The sequence below is a fragment of the Acanthisitta chloris genome, unplaced genomic scaffold, assembly GCF_000695815.1.
Source record: "Acanthisitta chloris isolate BGI_N310 unplaced genomic scaffold, ASM69581v1 scaffold5121, whole genome shotgun sequence".
NCBI lineage: Eukaryota > Metazoa > Chordata > Aves > Passeriformes > Acanthisittidae > Acanthisitta > Acanthisitta chloris.
In genome coordinates, this window is record NW_008657550.1 from 14627 (window position 1) to 30722 (window position 16096).

At 39.0% G+C, this 16096-nt stretch overlaps 2 protein-coding genes across 2 annotated transcripts in view; both read right to left on the bottom strand.

The window, feature by feature from the left end:
- LOC103811756 (cytochrome P450 2K4-like) overlaps window positions 1-941 on the bottom strand; it is an 8043-nt gene extending 7102 nt beyond the window's left edge. The window contains exon 1 of the mRNA XM_009084748.1: window positions 756-941. Coding sequence (XP_009082996.1) covers window positions 756-941 — 186 coding nt within the window. The remainder of the gene's footprint in view (window positions 1-755) is intronic.
- A 4326-nt stretch (window positions 942-5267) lies between these two features.
- RHAG (Rh-associated glycoprotein) overlaps window positions 5268-16096 on the bottom strand; it is a 15512-nt gene continuing 4683 nt past the window's right edge. The window contains exons 2-10 of the mRNA XM_009084749.1: window positions 13600-13783; window positions 11557-11707; window positions 11213-11360; window positions 10313-10479; window positions 8542-8679; window positions 8171-8292; window positions 7385-7467; window positions 6481-6554; window positions 5268-5345 (exon numbers count right to left, since the gene is read on the bottom strand). Coding sequence (XP_009082997.1) covers window positions 5268-5345; window positions 6481-6554; window positions 7385-7467; window positions 8171-8292; window positions 8542-8679; window positions 10313-10479; window positions 11213-11360; window positions 11557-11707; window positions 13600-13783 — 1145 coding nt within the window. The remainder of the gene's footprint in view (window positions 5346-6480; window positions 6555-7384; window positions 7468-8170; window positions 8293-8541; window positions 8680-10312; window positions 10480-11212; window positions 11361-11556; window positions 11708-13599; window positions 13784-16096) is intronic.

Here is a 16096-nt window from a genome sequence, read left to right on the forward strand (position 1 = left end):
TTCTAACTCAAGTAGAGATTTGCAATAAACTAAGTAAAGAAAGCACTAGAATAAAACCAAAACATGTATTAATCTGGCAACTGTTGGCCCTGAATATTAAGACTATATAGTTATCTTCAGCTTTTGGGGTAGAAAGGATGAAATGGAGATGAAAATGGTTGTTAATTCAGTGAAGGCAAGATGCTGCAGTCGCAGCTCTAGACACATGAAAGTAGAGATTTGCAATAAACTAAGTAAAGAAAGCACTAGAATAAAACCAAAACATGTATTAATCTGGCAACTGTTGGCCCTGAATATTAAGACTATATAGTTATCTTCAGCTTTTGGGGTAGAAAGGATGAAATGGAGATGAAAATGGTTGTTAATTCAGTGAAGGCAAGATGCTGCAGTCGCAGCTCTAGACACATGAATCAGTGGAAGACAGAGGGAGTTAGACTACATATCAAAATCACTCCCTATTCAGTTGTCTTTTTCTCAAAATTGTCACAAAACCAAGGTGAGCACTTGTTATTAATCTGAGAGTCATTTAAAGCTGAAACCTGGATGCATGAAGTTTCATGGAGAAAGTATTACAGTAAGGAACAAATCCTGCTGCAGTCAAAGTTTTCTGATCAATTAAGCCTCTCCTGTTCCCTGCTAAAGGATCATCTGTGGACGCAATACATCAGGTGCAATAGGAGAAACTCCCTGACATCTTGGACTACATGATTGGTAATATATACAATTATGGAACCAATAGAAAAGAAAATGACTACCTGTAGATAAGTACGGTAGGGTCTCTTCAAATCGAACAAATGAAGATTTCCTATGATAGGTAATGCCCTTGGTCCTGGAGGAAAAATTTTTCTCCGGTTGTTGTTCCAGAAACCTCCTATTTTCAAAATGAATAGAAAAGCCAGGATGAACACTAAACCAACAGAAGTGCTGCTGCTCCACTCCATCTCTGTTCAGACAAGGATTTGCTGCAGAACAGAAAAAAGAAAATGTGGACTGTAGATCTCCGTCCTCCTGCAAAAATTTCCCTTGAGAGACTTGTACAAGTAGTCCTTAAACCTCTCCCATTGAAGGGTATGTTTGTCCTGCAATTTGTGACTAGTTTTGTTTTCTCCCCCTGTGTTTGCTAATAAAGGCTACAGTGGCAGGTAAATGCTTCCTAGCCAAGTGTGTGACTGGGTGACAGTGTAGCTCACTGTCCAAGTGTCAAAGTCCAAGAACATGGAGAACTGCAGATCGTTACCACAGTGTTTGGTATAAAGTCATAAATTCTGCACCCTGTCCAGGTTACTGATTAGTTATGTTTTTGTCATTAGTACAGGTACAGCCTTGATACCCTGACAACTGACATCAGCACACCACTGCTCAAGTGAGTAGTGCACAGATATATAGATATAGATTTTAAGTGCTTAGGAATTGGTGTAACTTTGCTTCCACCAAATTCATTGGGAATTTCAAATCAAAGAATAACAGAATGGATGAAGTTGCAGGGGACTCTGAAAGTCATCTGGTCCAACCCCCTAGACTGTCTAGACAGGTTTTGAATATCTGCAAGGACTTAAACAATTCTATGATTCTAAGGAGGGAGACTCCACAACCTCCCTGGGTAACCTCTGCCAGTACTTGATTACCCTCACAGTACAAAAGTGTTTCCTGATGTTCAGAGGGAACCTTCTGTGTTTAAGTGTATGCCCATGGCTTCTGGTCCTGGCACTGGGCACCACAGAGAAAAGTCTGGCTCTGACTTCTTTGTACCCTTCCTCCAGGTGTTTATACAGGCTGATAAGATCCTCCTAAACCTTCTCTCTAGGCTAAACAGTCCCATCTCTCCTCATATAAGAGATGCTGCAGTTCCTTCAGTGTCTTCGTAGTCCTTTTTTGAACTCTCTCCAAACTGTTCTTATCTGGTCCTACTCCACCTTCCTAAAGAAGGTCAAAAGGCACTAGAATGTCATTCATTTGACATATATCTGGAATTTAACTATTAATAAGGAACTGAGGGGAGGCTTAAAGCTGAAATTCTGCTGGAGCGTTATGAAGGAGAGGAAGAGCTCTCTATTGGCAAAAGCCTCACCTTACATACTTTGTTAACAGGTTGATCCAAGTGTGAGAGAAAGAAGACTGTACATCCCCAAGAAATGTCAAACAAATACAGTTGGTCATCTGGTCATTTAATTAATGCATTCAATCAGCAACAGATTTGAATACAAATGTTAAAAGACATTTTGCAAGCAAATATTTAGCCAATGGCTTTAAAGTAAATTTGCCTTGAAGTAGTGAAATACAAAGATACTGCTCTGAAAGAGGTAGCTGTAAGACAGCTGTAAGACAGCTGTAAGACTGGTATTTTTCAAAAGGGCTAACTATAGGCTTGGCCTTTGATTATTCTCAATAAGATATAATTAAACATTTTCTCACTTAAAAAAACCCAAAACCAAATCTTATTTAAGCTTTTTTTAATGTAAAAACAAGTCAAGATGAGAACAGAGGTAAGACAGAAAGAGTATTCAGTGGTTATTGGAGGGGATAAGATATTGTCAGCCTTTTATGAGAAAGAAAAGAAACACTGGTGATTGTGAATCCCAGATTTAGAGTAGTTGCACTTTAACTTTGGTTTATTTTTCAGTCTCATCCTCTAAATTCTTCCTCCACTCTGTGTCTTGTATAACTCCTTACTTTTCTTTCCTACCAGTGTAGGGCTCCCTCATTGAAGAGCAAAAGGATTCTTAATATATTGTTTTAAGCTTCTGTAAGGCTGGACACCTCTCCATAGTGTCCAGCAACATATTACACAGAAATTGTAACTAATTACTAAAGAAGCTCTACTGGCTCAGGGTATTCAAAGCTTTGATTAATTGGGAAATAACCAACCAAAGAAAATACCCTAAGAGAGAGTACCAAATGCCATGGAATTTAAAGTATGAAGGTGAGCAATTAGAGAATTAAAGAATCTTTGAAAAAACAAACTATACACTTAAGGGCACAGTCACATGAAACAGAAAGTAACATTTAAAGCTCTGATTAGACATGTTTTTTTGAGAGAACTTGTAGAACTGATTTCTCTGGAGTAGTGATCTTCTGAAAAAAAAGGCAGAGGTCAATAATGAGGACAAGGGTGTGGGTTACTATGGAAAGATTATAAGGAGAACTGGAGAACAACATTATGTAGTTTATTTTTCCTTTTTTTATTAAAAAAACTAGATGTAACTATTGAGAGCATCATTCACCAGGGAAGGTTCAGCCTGGATATTAGGAAAAAATTATTCACTGGAAGAGTAGTCTCCCTAGAGAAATTATGGAGTCACCAACCCTGGAAGTGTTCAATATATGAGTAGACATAGCACTTCACAATATGGTTTAGTGGGCATGGTGGCATTCCAGCAAAGATTGGAAGGTCTTTTCCAACCTCAAGGATACTATGATTCTGAAAGATTTACTGACATTGAGGGGTACTTCCACACTCAGGCATTCTTGTGTGGCCAACACTCACAATTAGTGAAATTACCTCACCTCTGTAAGATGCATAAAAGACTCTCTAAATCCCCAAGTAGGATGTTGAGGGCTGAGCTTAGTGTATTGAATACAAGACTTTTACAGGCTGTCCACATATTGAATGTTTTTCAAGTGCATAAAATACTTCTAAAATCTTTCTATATGCAATATTTACATTGTTAAATGCCTTCTCAGTATTTACAAAATAATGATGTGAAAATTTTGAAAGGAAAAGGATGCTTTCTAGCTAACAAGGTGGAAACGAGTCAGTCACTGCACATCTGTAAAAGAGCATATCTGAACTGAAGTGTATTACAACAAATGCATTTCCATTCATAGATAGAAGTCTGACATAAACTTTAGTACAGAGGTGTTATAATGTATGAGACAGAACTGCCTAGTATATTTCTAAAGTTTCTGAAGGAAAAATATGTCAGCAGAAATAAAAATATCTGCTATTTAACATGAGAGGAGTTTTCCCCTTAAATCTGATAAATAGGAGTTGAAATACGATGGTAATATAAAAACATCTTGAAAGTTCCCCCACTGTAGCTTGTTCTTCTGAGACATCAGCAGTAGTTTTCTGCTTCCGAATAATGCTTTGAGGCACTGTGGTCCTTCTGCTAGATTTTCACCTCCCATCCTCTGCCTTTCAATGGATTACCCCTTGTAGGTAGACACAGATGTGTGACTGCTCCCAGCTGCTGTCACCTCATAGAGTTCCTTCAGATACCTCAATTTCTGTCTCTCTTAATTGAGGAGTCATTATCATCACTTCTTGGGTGGAGTTAGTTTATCTTAATTTAGCCTCAATTTTCTTCTTTCGGTTTTCTTGTTTTATGAGACAGTGACTTCAAAGTCAGCAACTCACCACATGGAAGTTCTCTGCTGAGTCTTCTGTAGATTGAACCTAGTTTCCAATCAGGTCCTAGTAACTCATGGTTTTTTTGGAGGTAGCATTGGTTCAGTTTATATTTATTAACATTAACAGTTCTACAATCCACTTATCACTGTTGAACGTAGTAAGACATATTATGCAATTACCTGTTTTTTGTAGCTCCAGCTCAATTCCCTGACTATGTCCTCGAAACAGACTAAATAAATCTATGCCAATAATGTAATTGTCACAATTTCACTTTCTTCTCCCTTTCAATAAACATATTAACAATGACTCTTCATACTCACATTGCTCATCGATCACTGTATTCTGTGCTTTGCCATGGGAATGATTTCCATGTTTGCTCCTGTCACAATCAGCCTTCAAAATACAGCACATTTTCTCCCCCATCCAAACATAGGACAACACACTTTCTTAAAAACTTAATTTGAGATGACTTGGTGAAAGGTTTGTTAGAATTCAAATAGAAAATATTGATCCATTTCTTATTGATTATCCCTACAGAGTTGAAGGTTGTGATGGTATCTCATAAATATTGCAGCTAAATATAGTATCCTGTAATAGGTTTGAAACACAAAGTTTGTTGGAACAGCTATATCAACTCAGTGACAACAAAAGAAGAAAATACAGATAATTTTGTAGAGCAGTTTGTGGTGCATTTTCTGATGAACAAATATATTAGAAGGATCCAATTAATTCACTTGAACTTGGCATAATGATTATATATTCTAAAATCAAGCTTGCTTTATGTTGCAAAAATATAGCTATCTACAGCCCTTTCTTAAAAACCTGATGTGGTTAGGGCAATTCTTGGATGTTGGTCTTTAGGATTAGAGATAGAAAAGAGCATGATTAGGACAAATATTACAGATGAATTATTTTTCTACACGGCAGCTTCAAATCTGCTGTGCTCATCAGGGTTGTTGGAGTGAATTTCATGTGCATTCTCCTCTTCTGGAACCTGCCATGAAGAATAGACAATAGTTCAGTTAATGAGATATAGACTTGATTTTGCCATAAAAGAAGACTAAAATGCACTGAGAATGTAATTCTCTTTGTATATATTAAATGTCTGTTTAATAACATTGTCCCAGCCTGACATAAACCATCTGTTCTGGATTCTGATGGATGAATTAAAGGTTTCTTCATAGAATTCCTTAACACTGATGTTAGCTATGAGAGTCCATAATTAATATCTGGGATTTTCAAGGTGACAATTTCTGATGAAATGCAAATTTTGTTGAATACCAAATATCAAAATCCTGTCCCATTACCTGATGAAGCTCACTTAGAATTGAGTAGTTTTGTTCAGTGTTAGTGATAATACAGGACCTTCAAATTATCACAGGACAACACAGGCTGTTAATTCTTCAGCCACACTTTAAAACTGTCCTTCTCCTGAAATGTTTTTATCATTTACATATGACAGCCTACTTCAAGACTTGCCAAAACCGGTGCTTTGCCTTTCTCAAGGTCAAGCAGCGAATGACTTGCAGATTTCTCATTAAAATGTTTTGTTTGGTTTTGGTTTTTTTTTCTGATTTTTCATTGCTACAGCTGATCTTTTGACCCAAAACTTCCCCTTTGACTGCAAACTCTCTCTCACCAACACCCAAATTGTGTGTTTGGCTCATACTGACATTTAATTCATTAGAAAACTAATAAAATCTCCTTTTGGCTTTACAACATTTTATTTACAATGAATGTGTATCATATATTCCTTCTTGTCTTGCCTTTTTGGGTTTGTCTTAGCATAAAATTCAGGTTGTCTAAATCAAGAATATGTCATGAGTACCTAATAAGGAAGAGAATGCCTGATACAGTGAACAGTTTAAAGAAAGATAAGGGGCTCCATTGAGGTCTCAAGTTGTGTCTATTTCTGCTTTTTGTTCAAGGTGAGTTCAATGTAAAGGACATGGCTAGCTAAGAAGTCCAAAAAAGATCCTGAAGAATCTTTTAATAGGCCTCGATAAATTCACACCCTGAGGCAGAGCAACATTTTTGAAAGCTAACTCCATGTGCAAACCCCAGGAGAGCAGGGCTGCAGTGTGCTGTACATCTCCTAATGCAATGAAAATAGATAGGGTGTATCTTACCTCCCAATAAACAGAGTCATCAAAGCAGTGCTGGTCAGATACTTGTCCCAAGAAGGGCAGCTTTAGAATAGCACCTGCAGGAAAACCAGCATCAGAGGTTAAAAAATGGCCAAAATGACCAAATAGATGTCTCTCAGATGTGTCCAGGGGAGTCAGTTAGGTTTTCTGACTCATTTCCTTGTCTACAGAAATGCCCTATCCTCTTGGAACATCAGGTAACTCATTATAGAGGTGATGCAGATTTCTTCATATTGACTTGAATAAGAGCTTATTTTTAATTGCTCAAACATTTCCCCGATTTCAGATTCAAATTTTCAGTTTCAGCCTGATGTTTTTGATTTGTTTGGAAGTACCCACAATCACATGGAAACATGTGACACCTCACCAAATATGTCTTAATCGCAAACTAGCTTCTGTTCAGAATTTTAAGCGTCCAAATCCAGAGAGGAATTCCATCCAGAACATCTTACTATTTCTATATATATATAACTCAGTATCTTTGAAGCGTGTATTCAGTAAGATATTTAGAATCAGAGAATCATAGAATCATTAATACTGGAAAAGCACTCCAAGATCATCAAGTCCAAGCTTTGACTGGTCACCACCTTGTCAACTAGACCATAGCACTTAGTACCATGTCTAGTTGTTTCTTGAACACTTTCAGGGACAGTGACTCTACCACCTCTCTGGGTAGCCCATTCTAATGCTGGTCAGCCCTTTCAATGAAGAAATTATTCCTGATGTCCAACAAAACTGCTTTTCCATATTTCAGTTTCTGCCAGCGTGTCATTATGCACTATTTCTATCTCATATTATTAACATGAAATTGTTGATACAATGAAGTTACCCATGGGAAAACCTCTAAATTCACACACATTTCAGTTGCTATATGCATCATACTGACCTGTCAGTGCTCCTCCTGCCAGTGCAATTCCAAGTGTACTGCCCAGGGCAGCAGCCTGCTTGCCAGGAGTAAATGGGATATCACTGGAAAGGGTAGAAAACCAAATCATTGACTATCAAAAAATTGTTGCACTTTAAGATTGGTAATTTGTCTTACAATATTGAAAAAAAATGCTGAACAAGGTGGGTCATAAGGAAAATACCCTGGAAATATTAAGGTTGGAAAAGATCTCCAAGATCATTGAGTCCAACAAATCCTGCCATTGCTGTGTACAGGATAGAAATCATGAGTTTATTTTGGTTAAATTTTAGACTGCAGATGAAAAGAAGTTCTTTGAATAGGTTACTAGTATCCTACACACCTTTAGAGAATGTTCCCTGTTGTCAAAAGGACCAGAATTTCATCTTCTTGAAGCCTTTTAAGATAGTGGAAATAGCCCATATTTCCCAATTTTCTGGGAAATCTTACAGTTATAAGCAGCGTAACTGTAGAATCATAATAAAGACTTTTCTATATTTGAATGGTTCTGTGTTCTGGTTTTTATGATTTTTAAATAAATTTTTTTTTAAATTTTAACTTTTAATCTGGAACAAGCTTAGCATTTAAACTGTGTGAAAGGCAGGAGATCAAGAAGAATCCCATTTAAATCAGAACACCATGTCTGACATAAAATCACACATGCATTTTTCCGAAAAAACAATTATAATTAGATTCAAACAAGGTAGAAAATGAGGACAGACCTTCAAAAATCAGACAACTCTTTTTGTTCTTCTTTCTATAACTCACCGAGTTCCCCCTTTTACTGCAGTTACTATGATGCCAGCAATACCTCCCAGAATTCCAGGTAAACCATGTAAATTATGAACTCCACAAGTGTCTTGAATGTGCAGCTTGGATGCCAACACAGGCTGAAATGAGGGGAAATAGGAAGTTTATAGTGAGTTTAGTCTTTCATTATCTCTAGAATGATATGCAAAAGAAAGCAGTGCAAAAGTACAAGAATCAAATTATTAATAATTATTTAATGATTATTAAATCATTATCCATAGTTTTCTGTATCAGCCAGTTTCTATCCTCCTTTTCTTCCAAACCAAGGGAGTTCTGAAAGTCAAAGAGCAACAAGTAAATGAGAGCAGAGGTGGGTCACCAACACTTACAGTCAGGAAGTGGAACCCAAGGACAGAGACAATTCCAGCAATGATCCCAATGCACATGGCAAGAAAAGGGTGGATTGGCAGGTCAGCACAGGTACCCACTGCGACTCCTCCTGCCAGGGTGGCATTTTGAATGAGAACCTGCAGAGGGGACACAGAGGTGGAGGTGATATATCAGGAACAGAGGCTTGTTTTAGGGCTGAATGACAAAGTTCTCTTGCACATACAGGTTTTCCTTTTCTTCAGGTGGGATTTTTCTAATGATGAATTAACAGGAATTTAAAACAAAGTTCCCTGTTACATGTTCAGGCTATTAGTTCAAAGCTACTCTAAGGCAGTTGAATGAAGTCCAGCTCTTGCAAAGTCACTAAAATTTGCCTGATCTCTCGAGACTCTGGGCTGGGCCAGTGAGAGCTGCCTGCTACAACAGCAGCCTGCTCATGCTGGGCTCTGAGAAAAACTGCAGTGCTGGAAAGAAGTGGGTGAAAACATAGGGCTGGATTTTAGGACAAGGAGATGACAGGTAGCCAGCCAGCCTGCCCCAGTCTAGTTTGTTTGGTTTTGCCTGTTGTGCAACTGCAGTATGAGATTGCCAGGGAACAGTCTGTTGCCTTGAAAGACTTATTTTGGCTGCTGCAATAAGGTAACTCAAACAGGTCTGTCTTCCGAATAAGACCCAAAAGTCCACCTGAGTATTGGTCTAATGTCGCTTTGGTCCACTGGGTTCTGTGGACAAGAGAGAATCATCATAGAATCACAGAATCATAAAGGTTGGAAAAGACCTTTAAGATTATCAAGTCCAACAGTTCAGCAGCACCACCATGATGCCTGGACAGTCTGCTCTAATGATTTCCAACACTTTCTGAGAAGAATTTTTCCTAATATCCAATCTAAACCTTCCCTGGTGCAACTTGGGGCCATTTTCTCTCATCCTGTCACTTGTTACCTGGGAGAAGAGACTGAACCCTACCTGGCTACAACCTCCTTTCAAGCAGTTGTAGAAAATGAGAAGCTCTCCCCTGAGCCTCTTTTTCTCCAGGCTGAGCCCTCTCAGGTCCCTCAGCCACACCTCATCAGACTTGTGCTTCAGACCCTTTCCTAACTCCATTGTCTATCTCTGGACACACTCCAGCCCCTCAATGTATTTCTTGTAATGAAAAGCCCAAAACTGACCCCAGGATTCCAGGTGCCTCACCAGTGCCCATCAGAGGGCACCGGTCACTTCCCTGGTCCTGCTGGCCACACTATTTCTGATACAGGCCAGGATGCCCTAGGCCTTCTTGCCCACCTAGGCTCAATGCTGGCTCATGTTGAACTGCTCTTGACCAGAACCTCCAGGTTCTTTTCTGCCAGGCAATTTTCCAGTCACTCTTCCCCCAGCCTGTAGTACTGCATGGGGTTGTTGTAACTCAAGTGCAGGACTCAGCACCGTGAACTTGCTGAGGGTGCACTCAATCCCCTTGTCCAAGGCATCGATGAAGATATTAAGCAGGGCTGGCCCTGGGAGCAGGACCATTACTATAAATGTCACTTTTCACTTCCCAGATTCAGTGATCCCACTTACAAATCACCCTATACCTAAAGCAGGGTGGGTTGCCTCAGGGCCTAATCTTACTTTATAGCTTTTACTAGTATAATAGCTCTAGCTCTGGCCAAAGTATGAGCAAAGGCTCCAGAAAGCCTGGACGGATACAAAGACATTGGGAATTTTCCTAAATCATCCTTGTTATAGAGGGTTGACTCAATTTAACAGAGGTTATGTTGTGATTCTTACCATACTGAATTTGCCTCTTTGATCCACCAAGCTGGAGAGGGCAAATGTTATGATGGTACATGCAGCCAAGGAATAGTAAGTGTTGATAATTGCTATCCTCTGGGAGGATGCATCAGGTGCAATGGCAGAGTTAAAACTGGGCCAAAAGAGCCAAAGAAACAGGGAACCTGGATGAATGTAAGTCAAAACAAAGGCTATTCAGTCACAAGGGCTTTTGTAATGTGCAAGACCCAACACAACAGAGCTAGCTACAAGAAATGAGGATGATCAATAAGAAATATGGAAAAAAACAAAATGCTGGAAGAAATAATAGATTATACAGACACTGTCTATTAGAATTTTGACACATGGTCTCTGTCCAATCTTTCTGGAAGACTTTAACGTGTTGTGACCCTTTGTCATGTCCCTTTTATTGCCAGAGTTCACCACCACTGTATAAACCCAACCAGAACAGGAGGCATTAGCAAGACAGTTCACATGCAAATCTTTTATCATCTATTAATATAACTGATAGTTTTAGCTGGTAAATTGGTCTATGAAGAGATCTCATGGGCAGACAGGTATATGGTTTCTAACATCCATTGCCATGACAGGCACAGCTTAATTCTTTTAATTATGGACAATTTCTATGGAAATGCTGCTTAACAGCAAAAGGAAGTCACCACTAATGCACAGTAAAAACACACCTTTAATTTGATCTTTCACTTTTATTTTCCAAGGAGAATTCTAACAATATGCATGCCACTGAAAATATGGTGCATGCATCAGACTAAAAAGAATTTGCCTCTAGAAGCATATTTAGGAAAATGAATGCAGCACAATAACAGGTAATCAATAAAAAATAGAGATGAAAGAGGGATGAAAAACTAACTGATCAACACTCACTATTGCTTCACTTACCAATCATGGCAAACAAGTCTGAATGATAGGTAGATTCATCATTTTCATGTTTGTTGTTCAGACCAGGACGATACAAGACTAAGGCTACAGCCAAACCAAAATAAGCTCCAAAAGCATGGATAGTCATCGAGGCTCCAACATCTGTGGCCTGCAATAGGGACCCAAAATAATGCCACAGATTTTATATAGCATAAAGATGAGGATTTGATGAAGGAGAAGTCTGGGTGACTTTAATGGCTTAATTTCTATGGTAGAAACTAGAACCTGTAATTTTCAAAGTGGAAGTATTACAAAGTCAAAGCATTTTTTATCAATAGAAAACAATTATTGCTAAATAGTTGTACCTCAAATATTTCAGTAACCAGATGTTCATTGCACGCGAAGATGGTGATCTCCAGAATTGTCAGGATCAGCATCTGAATGGGAGTTGTTTTCCCCAGGACTGCTCCAAATGAAATCAAAGCAGTTGCTGTACTGAAGTCTGCATTTATTATGCTGAAGTTAAGAAAATGAATAAAGCAAAAACAACACATGAAAAAAAGAAAATCAGTTTAAAGGCTGTATTAGCCACCATGCAATATTATTAAAATGAGAGAGCTTTAACTTTATAGATATAAAATTATTGAAGTCATCTTTGTGGATAACAACTAAATCAAGCCTTTCAAAACGGTTTTTGTTGTCTGTTTTTGTGGGGTTTTTGCTTTATGTTTTGTCTTACTAGCTACTGAGGAGTAAATGTGGGAAGGTTTCTTCCTGCTTATACAATACACATGCTTAGCTGTTTGAAATTATAGTGAAAAGGCGAATGAGATGTGCATTATATGCAGGGATATCACAGCAACATGGAATCATTTAGGCTGGAAAAGATCTCTTTGAGTCCAACCATTAACACAGCACTGCCAAGTCCATCGCTAAACCATGTCTCTCAGAGCCACATTCACATGTTTTGTTAAACACTTCCAGGAATGGTGACTCCACTATTGCTCTGGGCAGTCTGTTCCAATACCTGACCACCCTTTTAGTGAACAAAGTTTTCCTAATCTCCAATATAAACCTCCCCTGGCACAACTCAAGGCCACTTCTTCTTGTCCTGTCACTTGCTACTTGAGAGAAGAGACTGACCCCCACCTGAATGCAACCTCCTTTTAGGTAGTTGTAGCCAGGAATGGTGACTCCACTATTGCTCTGGGCAGTCTGTTCCAATACCTGACCACCCTTTTAGTGAACAAAGTTTTCCTAATCTCCAATATAAACCTCCCCTGGCACAACTCAAGGCCACTTCTTCTTGTCCTGTCACTTGCTACTTGAGAGAAGAGACTGACCCCCACCTGAATGCAACCTCCTTTTAGGTAGTTGTAGAGAGTGATAAGGTAAGGTCCCGAGTTTCCTTTTCTGCAGACTGAGCCCCACCAACTCCCTCAGACAAAACTCATCAGATTTCCCCAGATCTGTTGTCCTTCTTTGGATGTGCTCCAGCACCTCAATTTCCAGCCCTGACTGTCACTTGGATTTGAAAGATGACAGAGCTCTTAGCTTTGATCAGATGATTTATATCATTCCCAAAGCCTTGTATGCCTTTCTGTCACTATGGTCCATGTTTCCACTAGCTGTTAGGAAGTACCAGTGTTAACAGGTTTTGGGGAATGGAAAAGGTAAATAAAACCACAATTTGGTTAAAAGCTTGGAGCACAAAGAGGCACTAACTTATGTGTCCCTCTACCAATGCCTGCTTGGAAATATTAAGAAGATACTTATATTGCTCCTGCTTGTCTCTCAGTAATGTTTGGATGCTGTTCCTTTAAAACTTCTATACAACTTGTCTCAGAAAACATAACTGCAGATGTGGTAAACACTCTGAGACCTTGGTAGAAACAGGACAGATGAATGAGAGGGGTATCAAGAGTGCCTAGAGACATTGCTCATGAGGTCTCTTATTCTATAATTGGCATTCAGACTCAACTGCAGTATGATGCCCATGAAAATCATTCCTTGAGAAGCAAGAGAAAACCTCATGAGCCTTTTTTCTGTGACCCTGTTTCATGGAAAGACAGATCCTTTCATACCTGCTGGATGCAGGATATGCTGTGCTACTGCTGGAAGTCTTCCAGCTTCCACAGCTCTAGAGATTCAAAGCAATCTCTCTACAGGACCTATAGCCCACACATAATGCAGCACCTCAAATTTCATCCCACACTCTGGTTCCTTTGGCCCAGTGCACCAGGTGTGGCCTCTTCAGAGGTAAAAGGCAAACAGATGTTGAGAGGTGAACAGTAAGGCTCAATGAAATTTAGATGAACTTAGAGTCTGATCCCACAGATGTTGTAGTTGATTGCTTCTCCTGATATCTTAAGGGACAGAAATATAACTTTTTGTAAATTCACATGTACCTTTTGAAATTAACATGAATTTTCCCTGCTTTCATGTGCCAAAGTCCTTGCATCAGAGTTCCCCACTGGAGACCGAAGGCAGCAATGAGCATATTGATACCAACACTGCTGAATCCATATTTCTTCAGGAAGGTCATCAGGAAACCAAATCCAACAAATATCATCACATGAACATCCTGGAAGTCTGAAGGAAAAACATGTCTGTGGAGTGACTATGAAGAGTGACTGCAAAGGGTGGAAAGCTCGGGACAAAGGAGGATTTAATAGAAAAGAGTTCCAAACTCCTGTCATGGCTGTGATCCATTCTTCCCCACTTCAACACCAGTCTACTAGTTGAAGATTGAGTGTCTGGAAAATGCAACTCCAAATTATTATTTATATTTCTTCCTATATCATTATGGAAAGAACACCTCATCTTTATACTAGGAAATTTGTTGTCTGGTAATGTCCTCTGTTTGTGAAGCTGCCTGGAACAACATACAGCTTCATGTCCTTATGGAAAAGTTATGTTCCCATTCAAATAAAGATTGTCACAGCTAGTGTGTTCTGCCTAACTCCAAAAATTGTACATGGGATTTGTTTGTGTGAATGCCAAGTGTGCCAGTGCAAAGGTATGCTTGGGATCCCTAAAAATTACTCTATGAGACATGGATTTATTTACATGAATAAAAGAAAAAGTTCTTTTCAGCTAAAGTTTAAATTAGTAAATTAATATTTTTAATCAACATGCACTTAGGACTTCAAATGTTTGTTGAGTTTTTTCAAATATGAATTTTGCTAAAATATGGTTAGATCTTTGTCTACTTTATTCTTACCTTTTTATTTTTATTCATTTTTTAAGCTTTTAATGCAAACTTGGTTTATCACCACAAAATGGATCCTTTACATTTTAAAATATTTTCTGACTCTGAAGTTTTATGTGATTTCATCGTCTCTACACTAAACATGTGAGCCCTGTAATTACAGCTTTTTCTCTGATTTTATTGTTAGTAAGAACCTCAGAACAGAGAAACTGTTTCTTTTACTTTCTATTTCCTTGGTCTTACGTGAAAATCTATGTGAAAACCTTGAGACATTGAACTGATTAGTGTAATAGCTACAATTTCCTCGAAGTTACAATTCCCATTACTTTGAGCATTCTGTAGCTTTGCTGTATGCGTTACCATGTTTAGCCAAAAGAGGGCCCAGAAGCATAACAAGTTACAGGAGATTCCTAATAAACTCTTATATTTGCACTGTCATGTTTCAGCCCTGACCTAGCACTGAAATACAGAAATGTGTGTAGCAAGAGCCTTTATGTTGCACCTAAGGAACAGCATTGTTGGTTGACTTGGAATTAGAAGATATTTAGAGTCCCTTCCAAATTAGTACCCAATATACTACCATTCTATAGAAATTAATGTGGTTCACAAACATCCTCAACCTTTTTTGCTTCCTCTTAGGCTAGACATTTTCACATTTATTTCCTGGCTTCAATAATAGCTGGTGATAGGATTTTTGAGGCTCTTCAGTCACAAAATGGTTTGGGTTGAAAGGGACCTTAAAGACCATTCAGTTCCAACCCCTCTGCAATGAGCAGGGACACCTTCCACTAGACCAGATTGCTCAGATCCCTATCCAACCTGGCCTTGATCACTTTCAGGGATAGTGCAGCCACAACTTCTCTGGGCAGCCTCTTCCAGTGCCTTTGGAAGGTTCCCATTTTCCTCCATGTTACTCAGTTTCCGTAATTAGTATGTAAACTCTTTTGTGGTGCTTACTACTTATTTCAGAAGATATAACATAGACTTAATTTCCCCATTTGGATTTCTGCTTTGCCTGTTGCAATGCTGTGTGAAAATAACTGTCTTGCTCAGAGCTCAGCATATTCCCTTGCTTTAGGGAACATGGCAGGAGATCACAGAGTCACAGAATCACAGAATTGTAGAATTGTTTGGGTTGGAAAGGACCTTCATCTGCTTTCAGTCCCCCTGCCATGGGCAGGGATGCCACCTCTAGATCAGGCTGTCCAGGACATTGTCTAATCTGGCCTTGAGCAGACTACACACACCATGCTAATACAACTTCCTGATCCTACCAGCAACAGAGTTTTTAGTGGATGCAGAATCCAAAACAACGCTAAATTTGCTCATATTCCTGTGTCAGAGGGAGCCAGCAGGGTGTGTTTAAGATAAGGATAATAAAGGATAGGATCATTTGATGGGTACATCTTCCTGTGCACCCTCCCAGCTTGCAGTAGCCTGTGCCACAGGAACACAGAGCTATGCCTCCAGAAATGACTTGATCATGGTGGTGGGCTGCACATCTAGAGTACCTCCTCTTCCAATGTCTTAGAAAAAAATGCAGTAGGGGCTAGTGTCAGTAGGACTTCTAGTGGATAGTCTTTTAGCCTTCCCAGCATTCCTTCTCTTTTTTATTTTCTTTTAAGTGGGATAAAAATAGGTTGGGAGGTCACACGAGAAATCTCTTCTCAAATAAGGGAAGTATTGGAAGACCT